This window comes from Miscanthus floridulus, chromosome 4 (assembly GCF_019320115.1).
Source record: "Miscanthus floridulus cultivar M001 chromosome 4, ASM1932011v1, whole genome shotgun sequence".
NCBI classification, from domain to species: Eukaryota; Viridiplantae; Streptophyta; class Magnoliopsida; order Poales; family Poaceae; genus Miscanthus; species Miscanthus floridulus.
In genome coordinates this window covers 37987604-38011175 of record NC_089583.1, presented here as the reverse complement: position 1 = coordinate 38011175, position 23572 = coordinate 37987604, and the positions used below count along the sequence as shown (strand labels likewise).

Here is a 23572-nt window from a genome sequence, read left to right as displayed (position 1 = left end):
CCTGTTCACTTGCTCGTAAACGATCGTAAATTTTCAGCCGGAAACAGTATTTTTCTCTCACACTAAACCAGTCAGCAGTAAATAATCCACGATACGATACGGCCTCCCGAACAGGCTGAATAACCTTCCACAACAATACTCCGTAAGTCCCATCGAAAGCAGTCATCACAAGTGAAGATAAAATAGCAGGCGACCAAGAGGTCCAGCTAACATATTACTCATAGTAGATTCATGCAGTAGCACGTCATCTCGTAAAAGTGGATGATTTGTGCTACTCGCACTGATGCCCAAGCAACACTACCCAAAATGGATCAAGCGCGAGCACCCCATAATAACCTACCTATTTCGGATTAGACTGTCTCCAGTGATGAGAGCGCAAACATGAGACCTATTTCGGATTTGAGACACGTACAGTAAAAAAAAGTCACGGACCCAAATCCCTCGTTCTCCGACAACGAACCCAAAACAAGACTCGCCGTTTCCTCCGTCCGTCCGGTGCCGCTTGCTCCTCCGTCTTCGTCTTCCTCGCGGCCAGCCACCGAGTTGCGAGCTCCGGCGTGAGATCCGGCGAGGCGCGCGGCCCCTTCGCGCGGACGAGCCCCTCCACTGAAGAACAACGATGCTGCAAAGAAATAACAGAAAAAACGCACGAACCGAAGACAGAGACAGAGAACGGCGGACACAAAATCAACCAAAAATCGGTCAAATCACAATGATTCGTTCCCAAACTTTGCACAGGCCATCACAAGGAAGTTGTCGAGCTACTCCTACAAGATCATGGCTCAAACCAACCTCAATCTCTGGGAAAAACAAATCATGGCCAAGAACACGAAAAAGTCCCCAAAAACGAAATTAAAAATTCAAGCCGAATTCGTGAGGGATTTGGAGGGGGATCATATCAAAGATGCTCCCTAAGGTCCTAGCAACATTTCCCCTCAACCAATTCCACGAGATTCGGACTCAAATACGAAGAACAAAAAATCCCCCAAAAAGGCTCCGAAAATAGGAAAAAGAAAAAACGCACGTCTGCAGTTCTGCACCGCGTTTTCTTGATGGAAATGGATTGCCTGCCCGGTGCAGGGGGGGCTCCCGGCGCTGCACTTGGCAGGGCCCCCTCTCGGGTTTTGACTGAACTATTGAACGCGGCGCGGCGCACTCCTCTTCCGGCAAATGGCTCGCAGTCGCAGGGCATGCATGCAACGGCACCGGGGCCAGGGGCAGGAGAGCGAAGCAGCGGAAGTGCAAAACCGATGGAATCGAAATCGAAGCGGGACCAGAGCAGAGTGGTCGATTGAGATGAAGAGCCGGAGGCAGAGCAGCGGGGGCAGTTCGGCCGCGTGCGCCGCGGGGGAGGCAAACACGCACAGCAGCGGCGGCGGCGGCAGGGGATGCAAGCTGGAGAGGAAGGACGTGGAGAAGAACCGGAGGCCGCACATGAAGAGCTCCCTCCCCTGCGCGGTCGCGCCGGACTCCCGCTGCCGCCTTGCCTCCTTCACGCCGTCGCGCCGCAGAGATATGGGTCGAGGAGAGAGGAGGACGCTTTTTTGCGTTTGCTTTGGCCCGGTAGCCAAAATGCGTCGCGCGGATGGGTCAGCTGTTGGAGCGGGTATTCAATAGGCAAACGCACTATGCAAGACTTATTTTTGGGTATCGGTACCGTCGTTGGAGTCAGTCTAAACTACAGGCTAACAGGACCGTGGACCGAATATACAGGCCAGACTGACTAATAATACCAAAAGAGTCGCATCAACTAACTCTACCTCTAGTTTCCAACTCTACTTGCCTAGTCTCCCAGTCACCTCTTGTGATGGAAACGCACCTTCAGCAAGAACTGCATCTTCACCTGATGACACACAGAGTTTCACAAAAGGTCAGTGCCCATCTCCTATGAACCGCAAAACTGAAAGAGCAAAGGCATGGGGTAAAGAACATTTCTGGACCTGGGGTGTGTTGTAGACGATGTACTCATTGTACATGAGTTCAGAGTTCCTAATTGCTGATGGCACTGGCTTGCCACAGGGAACGACGACATCATCCCTCCACTTCACAAACTCTGACTCCAGTGGCACAGTTTTGCCTAAGCCTTTGGTCGAATGCTTCCCCCTAGGAGGTTTGTCCATGTACTGCAGCAACAAGCATCAATTGCAAACTGTCATGAGATCATAAACAACAACAACAACAACAAAGCCTTTTAAGTCCCAAACAAGTTGAGGTAGGCTAGAGTTGAAACCCAGCAGAAGCAATCAGAGTTGAAACCCAACAGAAGCAATCAAGGTTCAGGCACGTGGATAGCTATCTTCCAAGCACTCATATCTAAGGCTAAGTCTTTGGGTATATTCCATCCTTTCAAGTCTCCTTTTATTGCCTCTACCCAAGTCAACTTCGGTCTTCCTCTGCCTCTCTTCCCGTTACTATCCTGGCTTAGAATTCCACTACGCACCGGTGCTTCTAGAGGTCTCCGTTGGACATGTCCAAACCATCTCAACCGGTGTTGGGCAAGCTTTTCTTCAATTGGTGCTACCCCTAATCTATCACGTATATCATCGTTCCGAACTCGATCCCTTCTTGTATAACCGCAAATCCAACGCAACATACGCATTTCTACGACACTTATCTGTTGAACATGTCGTCTTTTCAAAAAATGGTGACACTTGAATTATGAGTGAACCACGTTAAATCTTCTCTCAACATCATATCAAGTGTACGAAGATAATAGCATTAATGGTGTGCTTACTAGCCCCATAGGATAAAACAACCCTAAACTAAAGGCTTCTCACGACGTCATATAGAGTGTAGCATCAATGGTTTGCTTACTAGCCCCATTGGATAAAACAACCCTAAACTAAAGGTGCAGAGTAATGGTTAAGTGTTGCCTGTCAGAAGACTGCAAGGTGTGACTAAGATTGCAGGGTAGACCAAAGTGCCCCTTCTAAATCTTTTTGTTATAACTGTTTATCACTGGTGCAACAGAGCAATATGTGAACAGATTTAGGGCATTAGAGTATTGAGATATCTATGGTAAATTCATTTTAACAGGATCCTGTAAGAACCAAAAAAAAAAAACATGGCATGATAGATAAAATGCAAGGATAAAAGCCAATATGAGAAATTAGTTTTGCTTTCACCAAGATATTTGAAGCTTACCGTGGCTTTCTTTAGTTCATTCATGTCTCCTAAAGCAACCTCAGAAAGAAGCATCAAACCTACAGGATTATTCCTATCCACATTACAGTATTGTGCGCTCTTGCTTACTAAATCTGCAAAGTAGAGGCCTTTGCCAAACTGTCAAAGAAATGAGGAGCATCATCACATAATTGTATTCAACCAACACTTGAAACATATAGTGAATAACGAGCGAAACCATATAGCCTGAAACAGGTGCCTCAATGCCCCTAGACGGCGGCATCCTACAGTTTAATAGGTCAACTAGGTCTCCAATTGTTTATCCAGTCTGTCAATGCACCCACGTTCCTACTAATATCCTCCACGTTGTCACTTCGCAATGGCATCACGATGTCCTCTCTGTAGCACTCCCTCGCCTCCTCGAGGAGCACTTGGAAGATTTCGCACTCTATGTTGTTCGTGAGCTTGGAACCCGTATAACCTCTGAACAAGTTTAGTCATCACAAATATAAGAATACAGGATGAGGTGTCTAAAAGGCACTTTAAGTCGAATTCAACTTGGATTACCTGCCGGTCAGGCGATCATGCAGAATTGAGTTGTCAGTCTGGAGCACAACTACGAGGTCAAACCAACGTTCTGGAAAGAAATCACATCCGTGGTGATCTACTAGTATACCACCTTCTTCCATCATGTCCTCAAGCTCGTCGCAGACCTGCAACAAAAAATTATAGCAACCATTCAGCACATTTCTATCCACAGCAGAATCCCAAATGTAAACAAGGCAGTTGTATAGGCACCAAGAACCTTTGCTTGTTCAAAGTAACTGGATCTAGGAAGTCAAGATAATGAGGAAACAGCGTTAATCAAAGCCAAACAGCACAAATATCTATGGCATTTGCTTTACCAAAGAAGGGCATGGGGTAGCTAAAACATCCCAGCTACAGGTGAAAGATTTTTAAGGAAAATCCATATTATGATGCCATTTCCATTTTATCAAAACATGAAAATTTTCATTTTGTGATTTCAGCACAACCATTTTCAACCTTTTTTATTATACTTATTTTGATTAAAAAAACCAGGAAAACCCCATAACAACCACTTTCCAACCGTTTTTTATCTTTCCCAACAAGATCTATCGAAAATCATTATACAAGCTGCTTCTTTTGTAGCACTGAAAACAATCTACATCTACCGTAGAATGTACATCACAAAGACTCTCCAGCTAATTAAATAAATAATTATATTATGAAGAGAACACACACAAATCACTCTAGTCTGTCATGATGGCTGTTCTAGATATAGGATGTAGATGCACAAAGCAAAAACTGGTGCTATTGTGCTAGTCTTAAGGAAGAAAACTACCACAAGAGAACAGCACTTGAGAAAATATCTTATTCCCAACACTGGCATTAGTTGATCCATGGACAGACATCCCAGGTCAAAAACCACGAAACCACCATCATCAAAGATTATCTTATTCCCAACACTGGCATGGATAGACATCCCAGGTCAACAACCACCATCATCAAAGATTAGATGATTTGTGGTGAATTTCATTGTTAATCACATAAATAATTATCAACAGTAACTTCCACCATCCCAACACATTTCTTATTTTTATTTTTAAAATGAACCCTTGCATATGTATTAAGACGCTTGGTCTGATTTCAAAATTGTCCAGAGTTTTTTATGTTGTTTGCATTGCAAAATGATGGATCTCCTTCCATAACTTTCCAATTACGAGTACGAGAATTGAAAGACATTAAAAGTCTCAATTCTCTACGCGTCTAGGAGACGGATCGAATATTTTCAGGAACAAGAAAATCAGAAGAATTATTTTCTCTATTTACTACCATTCCGCGTCTTCGACTTCTATTAGTTTCTTTTCTTCTTTAATGCAATAGCTATAGTTTGATATAGAATTCATTTCTCAAAGTAATAGAAACCATTCTCTTATAGGAAAAAGGTTCGAAAATCGCAGTGTGTCCTACTAAGAGTGCGTTAGAATTATTTTAGCTATTCACAGCGACAGCATGGTGAATGGTCAGAACTAATGATTACTGGCTATGACTACAGTTAGACAGAGAAAGGAATTGTTAATCATCCAACTAAGTTACAACTGATTTCTCAAATCTCACTGGATAGCTAGGATGTAGGGCCACAAAGCAAAATCTCAAGCCGACAAGTTTTGTGGAATGCTGCACTTATTGATTGTGTTTTCTTCCTCAACATCCCATGAAACAAGCTGTGGACAGACATCTAAAACCATGATCATTGAAGAACAGAGAACTTTGTTGCAAAGTCATTACTTAATCCAATACATATGGCATTTCCACTATTCAAACTTGTACTAGAACTAGTAAGAATTTTGAAATGTTAGTTTGATAAAATGAGAATGGCATTATTAGAATTTTTAACAGGTACCTGAATCATACTAATTGTCAACATGACTGGATTTGGATTTTAACTACCTACAGATGGGATTACCCAAAGAACTTGCCACAGATAGCTCCAGTTCCAGGTGATCATTGTAGTAGGGCTAGGATGTAGGTCTACAAAGCATACCCATGCTAGTCTCAAGGAAGAAAAATTTAGTCCAGTAGAAGAGCACCATCCACAATGAGAATGGAGTGATTCCGTGTGGATGCTGCACTAGTGGACCACATCTTCTTCTTGAATAGCAGCATCAGTTGAGCCACAGACAGACATCCCAGGTCTACAGCAATCATCATCAACAAACAGGATCATCTACTGCAAGTTCATTAGTCAATCCTATACAATACAGAGTAACAAAGACTGGGTTCAGAATGCAACTACATACAGACAGAATTATCCAAAGAACTTATATAGATAACTCTGTTCCAGGTGATCATTGTTGTAGAGCTACGATGTAGGTCCACAAAGCAGACCCATGCTAGTTTCAAGAAGAAAAGTTTAATCCAGTAAAAGAGCACCATCCACAACGAGAATGGAGTGATTCTGTGTGGATGTTGCACTAGTTGTTTGTCTTCTTGAATACCAGCATCAGTTGAGCAATGGACAGACATCCCAGGTCTACAGCAATCATCCTCGACAAAGAGGATCATTTGCTGTAAGTTCATTTGTCAATCCTATACAATAGACAGTAACAAGACTGGGTTCAGATTGCAACTACATACAGACAGAATTATCCAAAGAACTTATGACCCTGATCGGCTGCACTTCTGCAGAGGCGGCTGCAGCTGTGGCTGCTTAGTTTCTACAGTGTCCACTGAGGGGTGCTGAAGCCGCAGCACTGCAGCAGTAAACAGTTCTGACCATTCCAGGTGAACATTGTTGTAGAGCTAGGGTGTAGGTCAATAAAGCAGACTCATGCTAGTTTCAAGGAAGAAAAGTTTAATCGAGTAGAAGAGCACCATCCAGTAGAAAAGTTTAATACACATCCCAGCGAATGGCCAGTGAGCTAAAAAAACGAAAGAATGGGTTACATTTTTCATATGCTCTCCTCTTATAGATAGGACGAACAAAGAAGAAAGTTTTTCGATCACTTACTTCGCTCGTCCTTTTTTGATCGGTTTTTTAATGCAAATAGATTCAATCTAATAATTTCTTTTAGATTAAATCTTAGGTCTCGTTTGACCTGTGAAAGATCTCCTTTGTTGAAATGTTCCCAAAATTCCTAAAATAAAAGGAAAAATACTTTCCACTGTCCTAAACTAAGGACGGGAAGGAAGAGGGCGAGCATATCCTCTAAATTGATCATGCTCAAATCAGCCCTTCTTGGGGCTCAGCTTAAAAAGTAGAAGTCAAATTTATAGATACTAGAATCTTATTTCACTTTTTCTGTAGCATGATCCTTTCCCGTTCCCTTATCACATATAATTAAACAAATGCCAAGCATGCTATAGGATGGATTGTATTATCAGAAATCAACGGAAGCACTTTGTGAAGAGATATTGAGGTTTAGGGCACCTTATAGTAGAAAAATATCAGAGTAAGAAATATGGGTTTAAGACTATTGAAATCTTATCTCAAGCTTTTCTGCGACATGATACTTTCCTGTTTCCTCAATATACCCATTGGTCTTGCTATCACATAATTATACAAATGCAAGCATCCTATAGGATGAATTGTATTCTCATTCTCAGAAATCAACCAAAGCACTTTGTGAAGAGATATGGAGGTTTAGGCCAGCGTAATAGGAAAATCAGAGTAAGAAATACAAGTTTAACACTATTGGTAGGATGCAAGAAGCATAATATGATTAAATTGTTGTAGAAGGCTTAAAAGGCACAATTCCAATTCTGCGACAGTCTATCATTGACGGTTGACACTGCTGAAAGAGCAAGCAATTGGCATCATGAAATGGATGCCAAATCCTCCATTTGCATGAAATAAACCCACAGATAGCAGAATAATAATAAATACACAAGAACAATTGCAAACGGAAATGTCCACACCATGCCACTAATGCAATGCCATATCAATTTAACAAATTGAAAAGCGGAGTTGTGCCTCTCAGTATTGTTCCTGATGGAATGTGTGCAGCTTGCAATTCGTTGTGCCTGAATGTATGTGTTTGCTGGAAAATTGCAGAAGAGGCTTTAGGGGTAGAGATGGGCACTTTGATTGACAGACCTCTAATTCAATCGAGTTAACTGAACAATAATGAGGGATTGGCTACTTTCTTTATTCTGTTTAATTAGAATTAAACAGCTCACTTATCAGTTAAGATGAGACCAAAAATATAACAAACAACATCTAATCATTGTATCCATGCCTGACTGGTGACTTAGAGCATGTGTAAACTCATTGTCATTAAAGAAGACTTAGACAAACGTAGACCCTTGTTCAATGTTGTAGGAGATGGCCCAGGTCAACCTATGGGACATGAGGTGCGAAGGTGGGACCTATTGGTCCATGGTATAGGCGTCAATCAATTCAACATGGAAATCTGTTTGTTGCGGATTGACGTCTTCTACCGGTTCTATAATGGTCAACTGACCATCCACGAGGACCTGTTTCCTTAACGGCATCTAGCGAAAGAAATTGAGCTAACCCTGACCTGCAGTGCGGCAGATGACATTACATACCACAAAAAAAGAAATCTACTAAATCTTAAAAAACTAAACATGGGGGCACTTCAACCCCAAAATAAACTCAGAATTTCAGGTTCCACGCATAAGAATCCGGATATTTCAGCTCTTTTATTTAATCTCCAGGGCAAATGCTGAAATTACGGTCCAGATTAACACGATACGACGAACACAGGAATATCCGAAGAAAGGAGCGGAGTGGAGCGCAGTCGTGCGAGACTTACCAGGTCCTCGTTGATGACATGGCACTCGAGGTCGTCGTCCCAGCCGTCGTGGAGGCTCTTCTCGCGCACGAGGTCGCCGATGTTGACGTGGCGGAGGCCTGCTGCGTCGGCGAGGAGGGAGCACGTCGTCGTTTTCCCCGTCCCCGGCGTCCCCGTCACTAGCACGTTCGGACGCGCGCGCCGCGAGCCGCCGCCGCTCCCTGCGGCCATCGCGGGGGAAGAGGGTTCTAAAAGATTTCCAAACGGGCCGCACGGGCACGAGCACGGCTGGGCACGGCACGGTAGCCTTACTGTGCCGTGCCGTGTAGTGCCGCCGTGCTTAGCCCCTGGCCTAGGCATGGCACTAAGCACTCCAGACCGTACCGTGCCATGCCACTGGGCATGACAGTCCAGCATGTTAGTGCCGTGCCTTGGCACTAACCCACAAAACCACATCAAAATTTTAGAAAACAGAGAACAGCTCAAATATGAAGAAATCAAAATCAAGAAGAGAACACCAGGCAATAAAATATCAAAAGGAAGGGTTGTGCAATGGCTGCCTCTTTAAAAACCTATCCAGGTAAAACTCACCCTTGTGAGAAACCCTGGACAGAGAAAAAGAGTGCAGCTAGCCCCTTAGTGTAATTCAATTGTTCATTACATCTAATCCACAGGTCCAAAGCATCCAAGTCTAATTAAAATTACAGACCATTACATAAATAAATGACTAATCAAGATAAAGGTTTTCAAAGGCCTCCTCGAGCTCCTTATCCTCCACCATATGTTGTAGCCTTGACTCAGCAGCTTCTCAGTCCTTAATGCATGTGAGTGCCTCCATAGTCTCAGGGTTTAGCCTCCGCCGCCTTTCTTCAATGATCCTGCCAGTGGTACTGAAAGTAGCTTCTGATAAAATGGTAGAAACAGACACACTGAAAACATCTTTAGTAAGGGTAGAAAGAACTGGATATGTTAGCTTATGATGATGCCACAAGTTCAGAATGTTGATGTGACAGAACCGTTCAATTTATACAAGATCAAGTATGGCTGTCCCCGCTTAACACGTTGACACACGCATACTCTCACTTATATAAACTCGGTAGTCCGCCGAGTGTCACGCAGGACCTCGGTAAATCAACATCACAACCAAGATCGCATGATTAAGCAAATACACATTACATACGCAGAGTTGCAGCGGAAAGAATATTACAAATAGGTTCATAAATAATAAAACAAGTTTGAATTTCAAAATCGATTAGTGAAAACAACATTGCTTTCGAAGGATTTCATTAATATGAGTTCCAAATACATTGCTAGCATAAGTGACATCCTCAGATAAAAGCATATAGATGAGAAGTGAATATAGAGTCACCGAGCCCACCGGTGGTTAGCCACCATCCTCAGCAGGTCAAACCTTACCTGTAACATGGTGGGATAAACCCTGAGTACTCGAATATACTCAGCTAGACTTACCCGTCATAAACCAGAAATAAAATTGACTCCAAGGAGTATGCAAGGCTTTATAAGTGGAGGTAGCTTGACAACATTTTGCATAAAAAAGCGATTAACTCAATTATACAATTATAATTCTGTCATTAAGTTAATTAGAACTATCCATCTCTAGATTAGCAACTATCCTGTGCCAAACATGTGGTATATCCTTTTAAGAGCATACAATAGTAACCATAGCAGGTGTAGTAATTCCATATTTATCCAAACCATCATCTTCCATAATACAATTACTACGATGTTGGGACTAGCCAAGTTTCTCACTATCCGGGAGAGACGGCGATTCGAATCGATTTCAACCAGCTGGGAATTTATTCCTAACACAAACCCAGGCAGACCAGATCAACGGTCACCTTAGGTAACCTTTGGTACAACTCAGGTACACATTTCGCGGGTCCGTACCGCGCCGCACAATCTGGAACACCAGATGCCAGGATGCTCAGGCCAAGCCTGCCCTTGGGCTCAGTCTGATCGTTCCCCGGAAGGAGCGCACAACAGAACGGTTCCCGGCCTGAGTTGAATTACTCGGCTTCGCGGTCGGAACGAGTTATCCGGCCAGCTAAGTGAGAGGCATGCGTTCAATCTTGTCAGAAGCACCAACAACGGTACGGTCCTTAATCGACACAGACGGGGATAAATCCACACCCAAGACCTCCATGTCTTGTTGCTTCTCTATCGACTTCCCGTCCGGTCTCGATTTACTTTTACTTCATGGTTCTGTTCCACGATAACAATTATAACCAACCGTGCTCCGGTATCCACCTATATCTCGCAGGTGACAGGAAATCACCCGACTTTTACCGGTCTAAGCATGGCTAAGCATATATTCGATCCTGGACCTATACTGGTTAAAGGGGTAATTTCTGGACAAGGAATATACATGCATCAAGTGGTTTCATTCAACTCTTATAACCTAATGCATTAATCATAAGTACTTAAGTAATCATTTGTAAAATACTAGGAGACTTAAAATGCTCCGGGGCTTGCTTAGAATCCGACACAAGTCAGTTCAGTTAGCTTGCACCGACTTGGTGACATCTCCGGTCTTAGCACTTGCTTAGTCCTTTCATCTTCGGAATAGATCCACCAAACACGTCTTCGGGTTAGACTCCACATCACATTCTTCACGTGGTTCATCTAGCGTACCTAAATGAGATGCAAGATGCATATGTATGAATACATGGAAGTGCAATAGACAATGCATCGCAGGCAGTAAGACAAGCACAAGGTTACGTTAACATGCACAAGCACTTCGCATTGCTTACTATAAATATCGCATAATTTACCATGTCACAATAGCAAAGAAGATGACAACACCAAGCATGACATAAGTTTCCCAAGATCTCAGGTACTCTAACTCAACCATCATCAAAGGTATGAGCCACACTTAGCAATATACAAGCAAACAACAAAAATGGGAATCTGTCAATTTTTGGACATGCAAATAGCAGCTACAAGATTTAGCTATAACTGGAGTTACACAAATCCAAATGACTTGCAAGAAGACATTCTGGAAAGCTTATGACATTATCTACAATTCATATTTAATCATCTTAGCATGATTCTCAAGTTAACTAAGTCAAATATACACATTTACAGAAACTGGTCTAAACAAGACAGAGAGTAATCAATTCTGTAACTCAACTTTAAACAGGCATAACTCACAAACTACTTGGCCAAATACCACTAAATTTTAACAAAATCTAGATACATGAATTATCTACAACTTTTTTATTATCACAAAAAACTTATTCAAATTCTAACTAGATCAAACACTAGCATCTTTCAGATCTGCTCAGAATAAAATCAAAACTTGATAGAGGACTTAAAAGTCATGTAACTCCTAAACTATTTGGACTATGGTCTTACAATTTGAACACAAGCAATATTATGAAATTTGCTACAACTTTTGTATTCACTACCTCCATAGCAAACATCATTTACACCACGAAAATAATTGCACAAGCAAAACTGCAAATCCAGCCCAACAGCAGTGGTATAGAAAACGGATAGAAACTTTAGAGAAGCATAACTGGAGTTCTAGACCTCCAACAAACATGAAACATAACTTTTTGAAAAGCTTAGGAAGTTACCTACAACTTTCTTATTCTCATATTAAGATGATTCTACAGTTAGAAGGGTCAATTAATCCAATAATTGCAGTTCTGTCCAAAACATAGACAGAAACTGACATGCCACTTTAAACAGCTATAAATGGAGTTATGTATGTCCAATAAATATGGTTCTAGACTTTTTAGAAAGCTTAGCAAATTCTAAACAACTTTGTTGTAAACACCTAAAGCTAATTCTACTATTAAGAAGGCCCCACACTACCAACAAGGTAACCCTGTCATAGTTTGGGCAGAAACAGCCACTGATATTTAAGCAAGTATAACTCAAGATCTACTTAACCAAAAATCATGATATTTAGCTTTTTGAAAAGCTTAATAAAAGTACTACAACTCATGTAACATCATGAAGTCATGATTCATAACTTAACTAAGCCAATTAATTCAAACATACAGGACTATTCAGAATAGGAGCAAAGCAATACAGTACATTTGTTATTTTTATAACTCTTAAAATATAAATCCTACACTTCTGAAATTTTTACCAGACAACAAAAATCACCTTATGAGCACTCCATAAAAATTTCACATTTATTTGAGCAAAATAACTACAGTTATGAAAAAGACAAATACAACTAGCATTAAAAACCTAACTGCATAAATCTATTTTTACAGCTAAACCTTTAAACTAAAACCTGTAATATTATAGATCTAATGCATAGAAAATTTTGCAAGGATTCCAAAAAGTCCTTATTTACTATTTTACAATTTTTCTATTAATTATTACGATTTTTCCAAAGTTTAGCACAGAATATGCATAAAAGGAAAAGATAAAAGGAAAAATCTTTTACGTCGGGAACCCTAAACTTTTCACGAATCAAACAAGCCCATGAAGGTAAACTGTTGTCTCTAGCTGTTTTACAACGGGAACCTTCATACTTGTTTCTATTTACACGTTGGTCCTTCTCTTCCTTCTTCACGGAGTCGCAGCAGAGGACGTCGGCTTCGTCGATTTCTGGCGGCACGGCAGTCGCCGGTAGCGAGCAGCAGGGAGGTGGCAAGCCTTGGCCCACGCTCACACGCATAGGGCTTGGCTCATTTGTGGAGGCCTACAGAGGCCTGGCCATGCATGACCGCGGCGCCGGCGGCCAGAAGCCGAGCAGCAGAACGCGGTGGCGGCATAGCGAGTTCGCCGACCAGAAGAGGAGCTGGGAAAGGAAGGCGGTGGGGCTAGCGGCCATAGCAGAGGAGGCTTGAAGGAGAAGGAGCGCCGGTGGCAGGCATGGCTCCGGCCATGGCGAGCGACAGTGGCAGGGAGGTGAACGGCCATGGCGGTGCTCGGCGTCCGTGCTCAGGCGTAGGCAGGGAGAGCGAGCGAGTGTGCCAGAGGGAGCTCGGGCGCACGATTATGGAGGAGCAGGAGCGCGACAGTGGCAGGGCACACAGCAGCGGCGTGCGGCAATGGTGGAGGCGAGCTCCCGCATGGCTGCCACGCACTGGACACGCGCCGCCCTTTGAGGAATTCTACCGAGCACGTGGCGGGCAGCAAAGCGATCAGCGTGGGGAGCCGATTTGGGCCATTTGCAGGCCAAATTTGGACATGGGCCCAAAAGCAAAGTTGCAGCCCACATAATGCTCTACAATTTCTATTTAAGGTGCCCGGCCATTTGAGCTATGTAACAGCAGATAATTAAGCTCCAAAATGATAGTGTCAATATGTTAACAGCGATCACGGAAACACGCTTTCGAAGGTCGAAACTCGGTCAAACTCAGTGCAACTTTTTGTATGCTCCTCTCCATAATATAACCTTCAACTTTTATTTTTGGACCAACTCAAGTTGCTTAGCAAAATTTGGAGAACGCGGGATGTCAATGTCGATGTCGGTGAAATCCGGACTGCAACCACGGTCGGGTTGATTTCAGCTTTTTTTTCTATTATACTTTGAGCACTGTTTTGATCTATTTCGAAGCTAAATCATGACTTGGTCCTTTAACAAAGTTTGTTATACTCAAACTTTTCTTCAACTTTCATTTTTGGTCAAACCTCATATCTGGTCCAGAAGTCAACTTTATTTCTTGGTCAACGCAAAGTCCTTTCTGCTACAAAATATAGGGTTTCCATTATTTTCGGACATTTTCTCCACCTTCGCTCAACACGAACCCTTCATAACTTTTGTTGTAGAGTTCAATTAGAGTTGTTTGAGCAAGGTTACAAGGTTTGGTTGACTTCATATGTTTCCAGTCACTTGATAAAGCAATTCATGCAAAGATATGACTTATCATTTCATGTGATTTTTTGATTCCAAACTTCATGAAACTTTTCCACGGGTCTAGATGGATGCATGTGGATGTAATGTACATGGAAGAAGCATGCTTAGAATTACTCTTGCATAATCTTAACAAGGGTGCATATGTAAGCAGTTGTGTGTGGCCCAAGTTTAAGTTGAAGCTCCATCATGTAGATTGGATCTTGACACCTTGATTACCACTTGACATGTCATGTTTGAGCTCAAACCCATTGCTTAACTGGTGATAAACACCGAGGGTGTTACAGCCCTCCCCCCTTATAGGAATCTCGCCCCGAGATTCGATGCGAAAGACCTTTAAGGGAAGAGAAGCATGTCCTTCATTTACCAATATCAGTGATAGCCTTAGGCTACATAAGTTTGGATTATCAGAGAGGCTAATTGGGTCAAGACACTTTTTGATACTTGCTCTTCGTCGTAAGCTGCTGTCTGAAGAATTTTCTTCATTGGCATCCATAAAGCATTTTTACATTGGGAGGAATCCAAGATAGCACGATCCTGCGTACTTTATCCAATAGAGCCTGGGACAAATCCGTTTGTGGTACCTAGGGGCACAATGATGCTGATCGAAACTAGGGATATGCTTTCTCTAGTTCTTTACTTAGCTGATACAACATCTTGCGCTATATACGTGATTGTCCAAGACGGAATTGACTTGATAGCACATTTGGAGAAGAAGTAGCACTTGTATTGCAGGGCTAGGTTTGCTGTTTCCTTGATCAACATCGTTCTGTGAGATCTGTTCTTCATAGTTACCAACTAGTCGTTACCTAACTGAAGACTAACTTTCCCACTGGTAACTAATCAGTTGTCCCTCAACACGAAAAAGGTTCCAAATCTTCACTCCTAATAATAAAAATTGTGGTCGAAGCATACAGATGGTCGCCATTGAAGTCAGCAGAAAGGGGTCACACCAAAGAAGGTCGGTTCGTCTACGTGATCCTTATGCACCTCAAGATTGAGAACTTGGACAGGAACTCATATATACTAGGTGACCTATTACAACACATAATACATTGGTCCCTTTATCATCTGACTAATAACTTGTTCAACCTTAAGTGTGGTGCACCTTTCTGATCCAATGAAAATGACATAAGTTGCTCACTAGATGACTGACATCATTACTGGGACAGTCACGTCGAGTAGAGTCGCTTGTCTACCACCTCTTGCAATCTGTTTATGTTCCTATTAGTGACCTGTTCTTCAAAGGTTAACCATTGGATGACTTCAAAAGGGAGTCCAATTGCATTTGATTCAACGTACAAATCTTCTACCACGCTACGGAGAGATAACCAAGGAAGAGCTCACGTGAAAATAACACATCGGTGCAGTTCTACAATGGATCATGACTAGAACCCTCAATACCAGCGCGTGCCGAGCAGCACAACCTTGTGGCTGCAGTCCACAGGATGCCCTCAGTTTCGTCGCGGCACCATAGATCGCTAATCGTGGCACCATTACTGAACATACAACCCACAAGCATTCTCACGTAGCACAAATTTGGTTGCATAAGAGCAAGCACAATGAGAAGGAGGGATAGCAACAAAGGTAGTCACAAGGTTAGGAGTCAACAAGGAAGCGATCTGAAGATCAAAACACAGCGCAAGAGAACATAGCCTAATTGCTAAAGACCATTGAGCAGGGGACTCTTGCTTAATTTCCATATACGCCTTGTGTCCACCAAGGTGATCACCAGATAATGATTAACCTGAGATTTGGTCTTGCTGAGCAGCAACATGAGATCAAGACTGATGAACATACAGAGACTTAAAAAATTTGGAAACAAAACAAATGAGATTCGGGGGACAGAGACAGTACACTGACTAGAGATTTAGTTGATAAGGTAATGATAGGATCTACGAGGAAAAGGTTCCAAGCCAGGGTAGGTAGCGATTAGCGTTGCACCAGATCATCAGTAGGAGAAGGAGCAATGAAGTCCAACAAGGATTTCGGAGCAAGGTCCTTCCACACAAGAGTGGGACAACCACGACACATGCAAGCGTTCAAGGGAACTAAACTTGGGCCTAAGGTCAAGCAAAGGCATGGATAAAGATCTTCGTAGCGCAACGTTCAATGGCTAGCAATCACGTGTACCGGCTCAGGCTCCTAAAAGAGAACTTAAATGGGAGACGACAACCAAGAAATTATCAAAACTTAGACGCCGTTCTAGGATAGCGCTCTTCAACACTCATATGCGCTCCGAGGACAAAAGGAGTGACAGCTACGGCACTACCTAGATTACGAGCATCCACACCTACATCCTGGCCTTAAACACGCCTTTCGAAACACTCAATCCAATTAGCTTAAATGACTATTACTAAGCACAAGGTTCGTTCATAATAAGCAGTCACCTACAGCAACACTACTACACATATTATGCGAACATGGTAGTAAGGTACTGTTATCCTTTATTTCCTTTTTACAGAGTAGGTGGATATCTCTACAAAACAAGTTTTACTTACATTTAGCAATTTAGTTTTCAAAGGGGTGAACCTTTTGCTAACTATTAACTTTGTCATCTATTTCCTTTGGAAGCAAACATACAAGGCAAAGCTAATCACCCACTATCTTCAAGCACAGCTATTCAAGCGGCATGGAACAAGGCATTTTGTCTATCCTCACACAGGGAAGATAGTAACATCACATTGATCACAAGTTACTTAGTATTAGAACAAGATGAGGGAAGCATATTTATGCACAAGCACAATCATGATGCATGCTCGTCCTACTCGTCCTCACAAAATTGCCAGCCTAAGGCGGCAATCACGTTCTATGTCGGTGGCATAACACGTACTCTCTCGATATATAGCTAGTCGTCAGCTACATTTAATCTACGCATTCGTGGTTAGCATACCTGCAGGCAAACTCATTGCAGCCCATCCCCACAAGAGATAAATAAGCACACAATGAAAGCGGTAAACTAAGATACTCTCCATATACACATCCCCAGATGTATATACTTTGATATCCATAGCTACCCGATAAATATACCCGCAATTAAGTACCTTCATATATACATGTGTGTAACATGTAAATATTCCAGTAACCATAGCTAACTCTTCCCTAGACCGATAGTTGGACGGTCATGCTCTCACAACTCACACTTACCTGGGCGTAGAGGCAATTGATCCATACATTACCATTCAAGTGAACGGCATCCATACAATAGCACGCCGTATGGACGACGAAAGTAAAATTTGCAAGAAGTAAACCCCCACAGTTAGTACTTAGATAACCACCTAATAGTCCTTAACTGGGCATAAAGGAGGATGTCGCTAGCATAGTTTTGCGAATAAGTTTTGATAAATTTGCCAGTAGCTAAAGTTTTAGTTAAAATAGGCATTTTAAAACCAAAACTTGGCTTTTAAAACTATGTACATGATAGTATTATGCTTAATCTCGCTCTGATACCAGCTGTGACAGAACCGCCCAATTTATACAAGATCAAGTATGGATGTCCCCGCTTAACACGTTGACACACGCATACTCTCACTTATATAAACCCGGTAGTCCGCCAAGTGTCACGCAGGACCTCGGTAAATCAACATCACAACCAAGATCGCATGATTAAGCAAATACACATCACATACGCAGAGTTGCAGCGGAAAGAATATTACAAATAGGTTCATAAATAATAAAACAAGTTTGGATTTCAAAATCGATTAGTGAAAACAACATTGCTTTCGAAGGATTTCATTAATATGAGTTCCAAATACATTGCTAGCATAAGTGACATCCTTAGATAAAAGCATATAGATGAGAAGTGAATATAGAGTCACCGAGCCCACCGGTGGTTAGCCACCATCCTCAGCAGGTCAAACCTTACCTGCAACATGGTGGGATAAACCCTGAGTACTCGAATGTACTCAGCTAGACTTACCCGTCATAAACCAGAAATAAAATTGACTCCAAGGAGTATGCAAGGCTTTATAAGTGGAGGTAGCTTGACAACATTTTGCATAAAAAGCGATTAACTCAATTATACAATTATAATTCTGTCATTAAGTTAATTAGAACTATCCATCTCTAGATTAGCAACTATCCTGTGCCAAACATGTGGTATATCCTTTTAAGAGCATACAATAGTAACCATAGCAGGTGTAGTAATTCCATATTTATCTGAACCATCATCTTCCATAATACAATTACTACGATGTTGGGACTAGCCAAGTTTCTCACTATCCGGGAGAGACGGCGATTCGAATCAATTTCAACCAGCTGGGAATTTATTCCTAACACAAACCCAGGCAGACCAGATCAACGGTCACCTTAGGTAACCTTTGGTACAACTCAGGTACACATTTTGTGGGTCCATACCGCGCCGCACAATCTGGAACACCAGATGCTAGGATGCTCAGGCCAAGCCTGCCCTTGGGCTCAGTCTGATCGTTCCCCGGAAAGAGCGCACAACAGAACGGTTCCCGGCCTGAGTTGAATTACTCGGCTTCGCGGTCGGAACGAGTTATCCGGCCAGCTAAGTGAGAGGCATGCGTTCAATCTTGTCAGAAGCACCAACAACGGTACGGTCCTTAATCGACACAGACGGGGATAAATCCACACCCAAGACCTCCATGTCTTGTTGCTTCTCTATCGACTTCCCGTCCGGTCTTGATTTACTTTTACTTCATGGTTCTGTTCCACGATAACAATTATAACCAACCGTGCTCCGGTATCCACCTATATCTCGCAGGTGATAGGAAATCACCCGACTTCTACCGGTCTAAGCATGGCTAAGCATATATTCGATTCTGGACCTATACCGGTTAAAGGGGTAATTTCTGGACAAGGAATGTACATGCATCAAGTGGTTTCATTCAACTCTTATAACCTAATGCATCAATCATAAGTACTTAAGTAATCATTTGTAAAATACTAGGAGACTTAAAATGCTCCGGGGCTTGCCTGGGATCCGACACAAGTCAGTTCAGTTAGCTTGCACCGACTTGGTGACATCTCCGGTCTTAGCACTTGCTTAGTCCTTCCATCTTCGGGATAGATCCACCAAACACCGTCTTCGGGTTTGACTCCACATCACATCCTTCACGTGGTTCATCTAGCGTACCTAAATGAGATGCAAGATGCATGTGTATGAATACATGGAAGTGCAATAGACAATGCATCGCAGGCAGTAAGACAAGCACAAGGTTACGTTAACATGCACAAGCACTTTGCATTGCTTACTATAAATATCGCACAATTTACCATGTCACGATAGCAAAGAAGATGACAACACCAAGCATGACACAAGTTTTCCAAGATCTCAGGTACTCTAACTCAACCATCATCAAAGGTATGAGCCACACTTAGCAATATACAAGCAAACAACAAAAATGGGAATCTGTCAATTTCTGGACATGCAAATAGCAGCTACAAGATTTAGCTATAACTGGAGTTACACAAATCCAAATGACTTGCAAGAAGACATTCTGGAAAGCTTATGACATTATCTACAATTCATATTTAATCATCTTAGCATGATTCTCAAGTTAACTAAGTCAAATTTACACATTTACAGAAACTGGTCTAAACAAGACAGAGAGTAATCAATTCTGTAACTCAACTTTAAACAGGCATAACTCACAAACTACTTGGCCAAATACCACCAAATTTTAACAAAATCTAGATACATGAATTATCTACAACTTTGTTATTATCACCAAAAACTTATTCAAATCCTAACTAGATCAAACACTAGCATCTTTCAGATCTGCTCAGAATAAAATCAAAACTTGATAGAGGACTTAAAAGTCATGTAACTCCTAAACTATCAGGCCTATGGTCTTACAATTTGAACACAAGCAATATTATGAAATTTGCTACAACTTTTGTATTCACTACCTCCATAGCAAACATCATTTACACCACGAAAATAATTGCACAAGCAAAACTGCAAATCCAGCCCAACAGCAGTGGTATAGAAAACGGATAGAAACTTCAGAGAAGCATAACTAGAGTTCTAGACCTCCAACAAACATGAACCATAACTTTTTGAAAATCTTAGGAAGTTACCTACAACTTTCTTATTCTCATATTAAGATGATTCTACAGTTAGAAGGGTCAATTAATCCAATAATTGCAGTTCTGTCCAAAACATAGACAGAAACTGACATGCCACTTTAAACAGCTATAAATGGAGTTATGTATGTCCAATAAATATGGTTCTAGACTTTTTAGAAAGCTTAGCAAATTCTAAACAACTTTGTTGTAAACACCTAAAGCTAATTCTACTATTAAGAAGGCCCCACACTACCAACAAGGTAACCCTGTCAGAGTTTGGGCAGAAACAGCCACTGATATTTAAGCAAGTATAACTCAAGATCTACTTAACCAAAAATCATGATATTTAGCTTTTTGAAAAGCTTAATAAAAGTACTACAACTCATGTAACATCATGAAGTCATGATTCATAACTTAACTAAGCCAATTAATTCAAACATGCAGGACTATTCAGAATAGGAGCAAAGCAATACAGTACATTTGTTATTTTTATAACTCTTAAAATATAAATCCTACACTTCTGAAATTTTTACCAGACAACAAAAATCACCTTATGAGCACTCCATAAAAATTTCACATTTATTTGAGCAAAATAACTACAGTTATGAAAAAGACAAATACAACTAGCATTAAAAACCTAACTGCATAAATCTATTTTTACAGCTAAACCTTTAAACTAAAACCTGTAATATTATAGATCTAATGCATAGAAAATTTTGCAAGGATTCCAAAAAGTTCTCATTTACTATTTTACGATTTTTCTATTAATTATTACGATTTTTCCAAAGTTTAGCACAGAATATGCATAAAAGGAAAAGATAAAAGGAAAAATCTTTTACGTCGGGAACCCTAAACTTTTCACGAATCAAACAAGCCCATGAAGGTAAACTGTTGTCTCTAGCTATTTTACAACGGGAACCTTCATACTTGTTTCTATTTACACGTTGGTCCTTCTCTTCCTTCTTCACGGAGTCGCAGCAGAGGACGTCGGCTTCGTCGATTTCTGGCGGCACGGCAGTCGCCGGTAGCGAGCAGCAGGGAGGTGGCAAGCCCTGGCCCGCACTCACACGCATAGGGCTTGGCTCATTCGTGGAGGCCTACAGAGGCCTGGCCATGCATGACCGCGGCGCCGGCGGCCAGAAGCCGAGCAGCAGAACGCGGTGGCGGCATAGCGAGTTCGCCGGCCAGAAGAGGAGCTGGGAAAGGAAGGCGGTGGGGCTAGCGGCCATAGCAGTGGAGGCTTGAAGGAGAAGGAGCGCCGGTGGCAGGCATGGCTCCAGCCATGGCGAGCGACGGTGGCAGGGAGGTGAACGGCCATGGCGGTGCTCGGCGTCCGTGCTCAGGCGTAGGCGGGGAGAGCGAGCGAGTGTGCCAGAGGGAGCTCGGGCGCGCGATTATGGAGGAGCAGGAGCGCGACAGTGGCAGGGCACACAGCAGCGGAGCGCGGCAATGGTGGAGGCGAGCTCCCGCATGGCTACCACGCACTGGACACGCGCCGCCCTTTGAGGAATTCTACCGAGCACGTGGCGGGCAGCAAAGCGATCAGCGTGGGGAGCCGATTTGGGCCATTTGCAGGCCAAATTTGGACATGGGCCCAAAAGCAAAGTTGCAGCCCACATAATGCTCTACAATTTCTATTTAAGGTGCCCGGCCATTTGAGCTATGTAACAGCAGATAATTAAGCTCCAAAATGATAGTGTCAATATGTTAACAGCGATCACGGAAACACGCTTTCGAAGGTCGAAACTCGGTCAAACTCAGTGCAACTTTTTGTATGCTCCTCTCCATAATATAACCTTCAACTTTTATTTTTGGACCAACTCAAGTTGCTTAGCAAAATTTGGAGAACGCGGGATGTCAATGTCGATGTCGGTGAAATCCGGACTGCAACCACGGTCGGGTTGATTTCAGCTTTTTTTTCTATTATACTTTGAGCACTGTTTTGATCTATTTCGAAGCTAAATCATGACTTGGTCCTTTAACAAAGTTTGTTATACTCAAACTTTTCTTCAACTTTCATTTTTGGTCAAACCTCATATCTGGTCCAGAAGTCAACTTTATTTCTTGGTCAACGCAAAGTCCTTTCTGCTACAAAATATAGGGTTTCCATTATTTTCGGACATTTTCTCCACCTTCGCTCAACACGAACCCTTCATAACTTTTGTTGTAGAGTTCAATTAGAGTTGTTTGAGCAAGGTTACAAGGTTTGGTTGACTTCATATGTTTCCAGTCACTTGATAAAGCATTTCATGCAAAGATATGACTTATCATTTCATGTGACTTTTTGATTCCAAACTTCATGAAACTTTTCCATGGGTCTAGATGGATGCATGTGGATGTAATGTACATGGAAGAAGCATGATTAGAATTACTCTTGCATAATCTTAACAAGGGTCCATATGTAAGCAGTTGTGTGTGGCCCAAGTTTAAGTTGAAGCTCCATCATGTAGATTGGATCTTGACACCTTGATTACCACTTGACATGTCATGTTTGAGCTCAAACCCATTGCTTAACTGGTGATAAACACCGGGGGTGTTACAGTTGAAGTCATCATCCCACTGGCTCACTGTGTCACAGTCCAAATAAGCAGACAGTTCAGAACTACTGCTAGAAGAATTTGCTGCATGTAGCAAAGCAGTAGCAGGAATAGTCCTATACATATCAAGATTAGGAGGAAGAGAAGAACAGCCAGCCTCCGGTCCCTCAACGCCAGTGGCTTCAAAAAAAAAGAAACAGATCTAGGGTTAAATCAAGAAGAAGAAAAAGAAGTAAAAAACAACAAAGCAAGATCAACAAGAAGAAGTGAAGAAGAACAGTGAATCAAGAAGAAGAACAAGAACAAGAAACAGATCTAACTCACCTCGCTTGACGGAGCACCAGAGGCAACGGCGACGACGACATCGCTCAGATCCGGTGTCCTGGTACCTCAACGCATCATAGCGGAGCCCCAATGACGCCAGAGTCCGGCGAGATCGACGAGCGCGACGAGAGAGAGACGAAGACGATTCGTTGGAGATCTCAACGACTAAGCTACATCGCCGGTCAGAGAGAAGAGAAGGGGTGTACAAGGCCATGCCGTGTGCCCGTGCAAGCCACCGCCGCTGTCACCAGCCACTGGACGGCGAAAAGAAGAGAGTGAGCGGCTAGGGTTTTGAACGAGAGAGCAGAGCCAAAGAGCGAGGTGCGCGCGGCGCGGAGGGGGAAGAAATGAGCACAGTAGCTTCCCCCGGGCGGCTCCTGGCTTATATAGGCGCCCCACCGCAGCCCTTCATCCAACGGCCAGCGCTCGCC

General features: G+C 42.5%; 2 protein-coding genes across 3 annotated transcripts; both read right to left on the bottom strand.

The window, feature by feature from the left end:
• Positions 1-136: 136 nt before the first annotated feature.
• On the bottom strand, positions 137-3457 carry LOC136551353 (poly [ADP-ribose] polymerase 1-like). 2 transcript variants are annotated; one of them, XR_010782537.1, is made up of 5 exons: positions 3362-3457; positions 3145-3282; positions 1941-2123; positions 1677-1843; positions 137-343 (listed from the first exon to the last, which is right to left on the bottom strand). XR_010782537.1 is itself a non-coding variant. In XM_066542919.1 (4 exons), the coding sequence occupies exons 1-4, from the start codon at positions 3404-3406 to the stop codon at positions 1796-1798; spliced, it is 414 nt and encodes a 137-aa protein (XP_066399016.1). In that variant the 5' UTR covers positions 3407-3457; the 3' UTR covers positions 1052-1795. The 2 variants fall into 2 exon arrangements, 1 of the variants encoding a protein (XP_066399016.1); XM_066542919.1 differs by lacking the exon at positions 137-343 and having other exon boundaries at positions 1052-1843.
• LOC136551352 (adenylate kinase isoenzyme 6 homolog) lies at positions 3103-8710 on the bottom strand. Its single transcript, XM_066542918.1, has 3 exons — positions 8424-8710; positions 3691-3836; positions 3103-3606 (listed from the first exon to the last, which is right to left on the bottom strand). Exons 1-3 carry the CDS (start codon positions 8631-8633, stop codon positions 3423-3425), a joined length of 540 nt encoding a protein of 179 aa, XP_066399015.1. The 5' UTR covers positions 8634-8710; the 3' UTR covers positions 3103-3422.
• Positions 8711-23572: the final 14862 nt, after the last annotated feature.

Coding starts and splice junctions, on each gene's coding strand:
- LOC136551352 (XM_066542918.1), bottom strand. CDS start 8,633: ATGGCCGCAGGGAGCGGCGGCGGCTCGCGGCGCGCGCGTCCGAACGTG. Junction 3,837..8,423: donor ATGTCATCAACGAGGACCTG/GTAAGTCTCGCA, acceptor TTTTTGTTGCAG/GTCTGCGACGAGCTTGAGGA. Junction 3,607..3,690: donor CATGATCGCCTGACCGGCAG/GTAATCCAAGTT, acceptor AAACTTGTTCAG/AGGTTATACGGGTTCCAAGC.
- LOC136551353 (XM_066542919.1), bottom strand. CDS start 3,406: ATGCCGCCGTCTAGGGGCATTGAGGCACCTGTTTCAGGCTATATG. Junction 3,283..3,361: donor CACCTGTTTCAGGCTATATG/GTTTCGCTCGTT, acceptor TTTCTTTGACAG/TTTGGCAAAGGCCTCTACTT. Junction 2,124..3,144: donor ATGAACTAAAGAAAGCCACG/GTAAGCTTCAAA, acceptor TTGTTGCTGCAG/TACATGGACAAACCTCCTAG.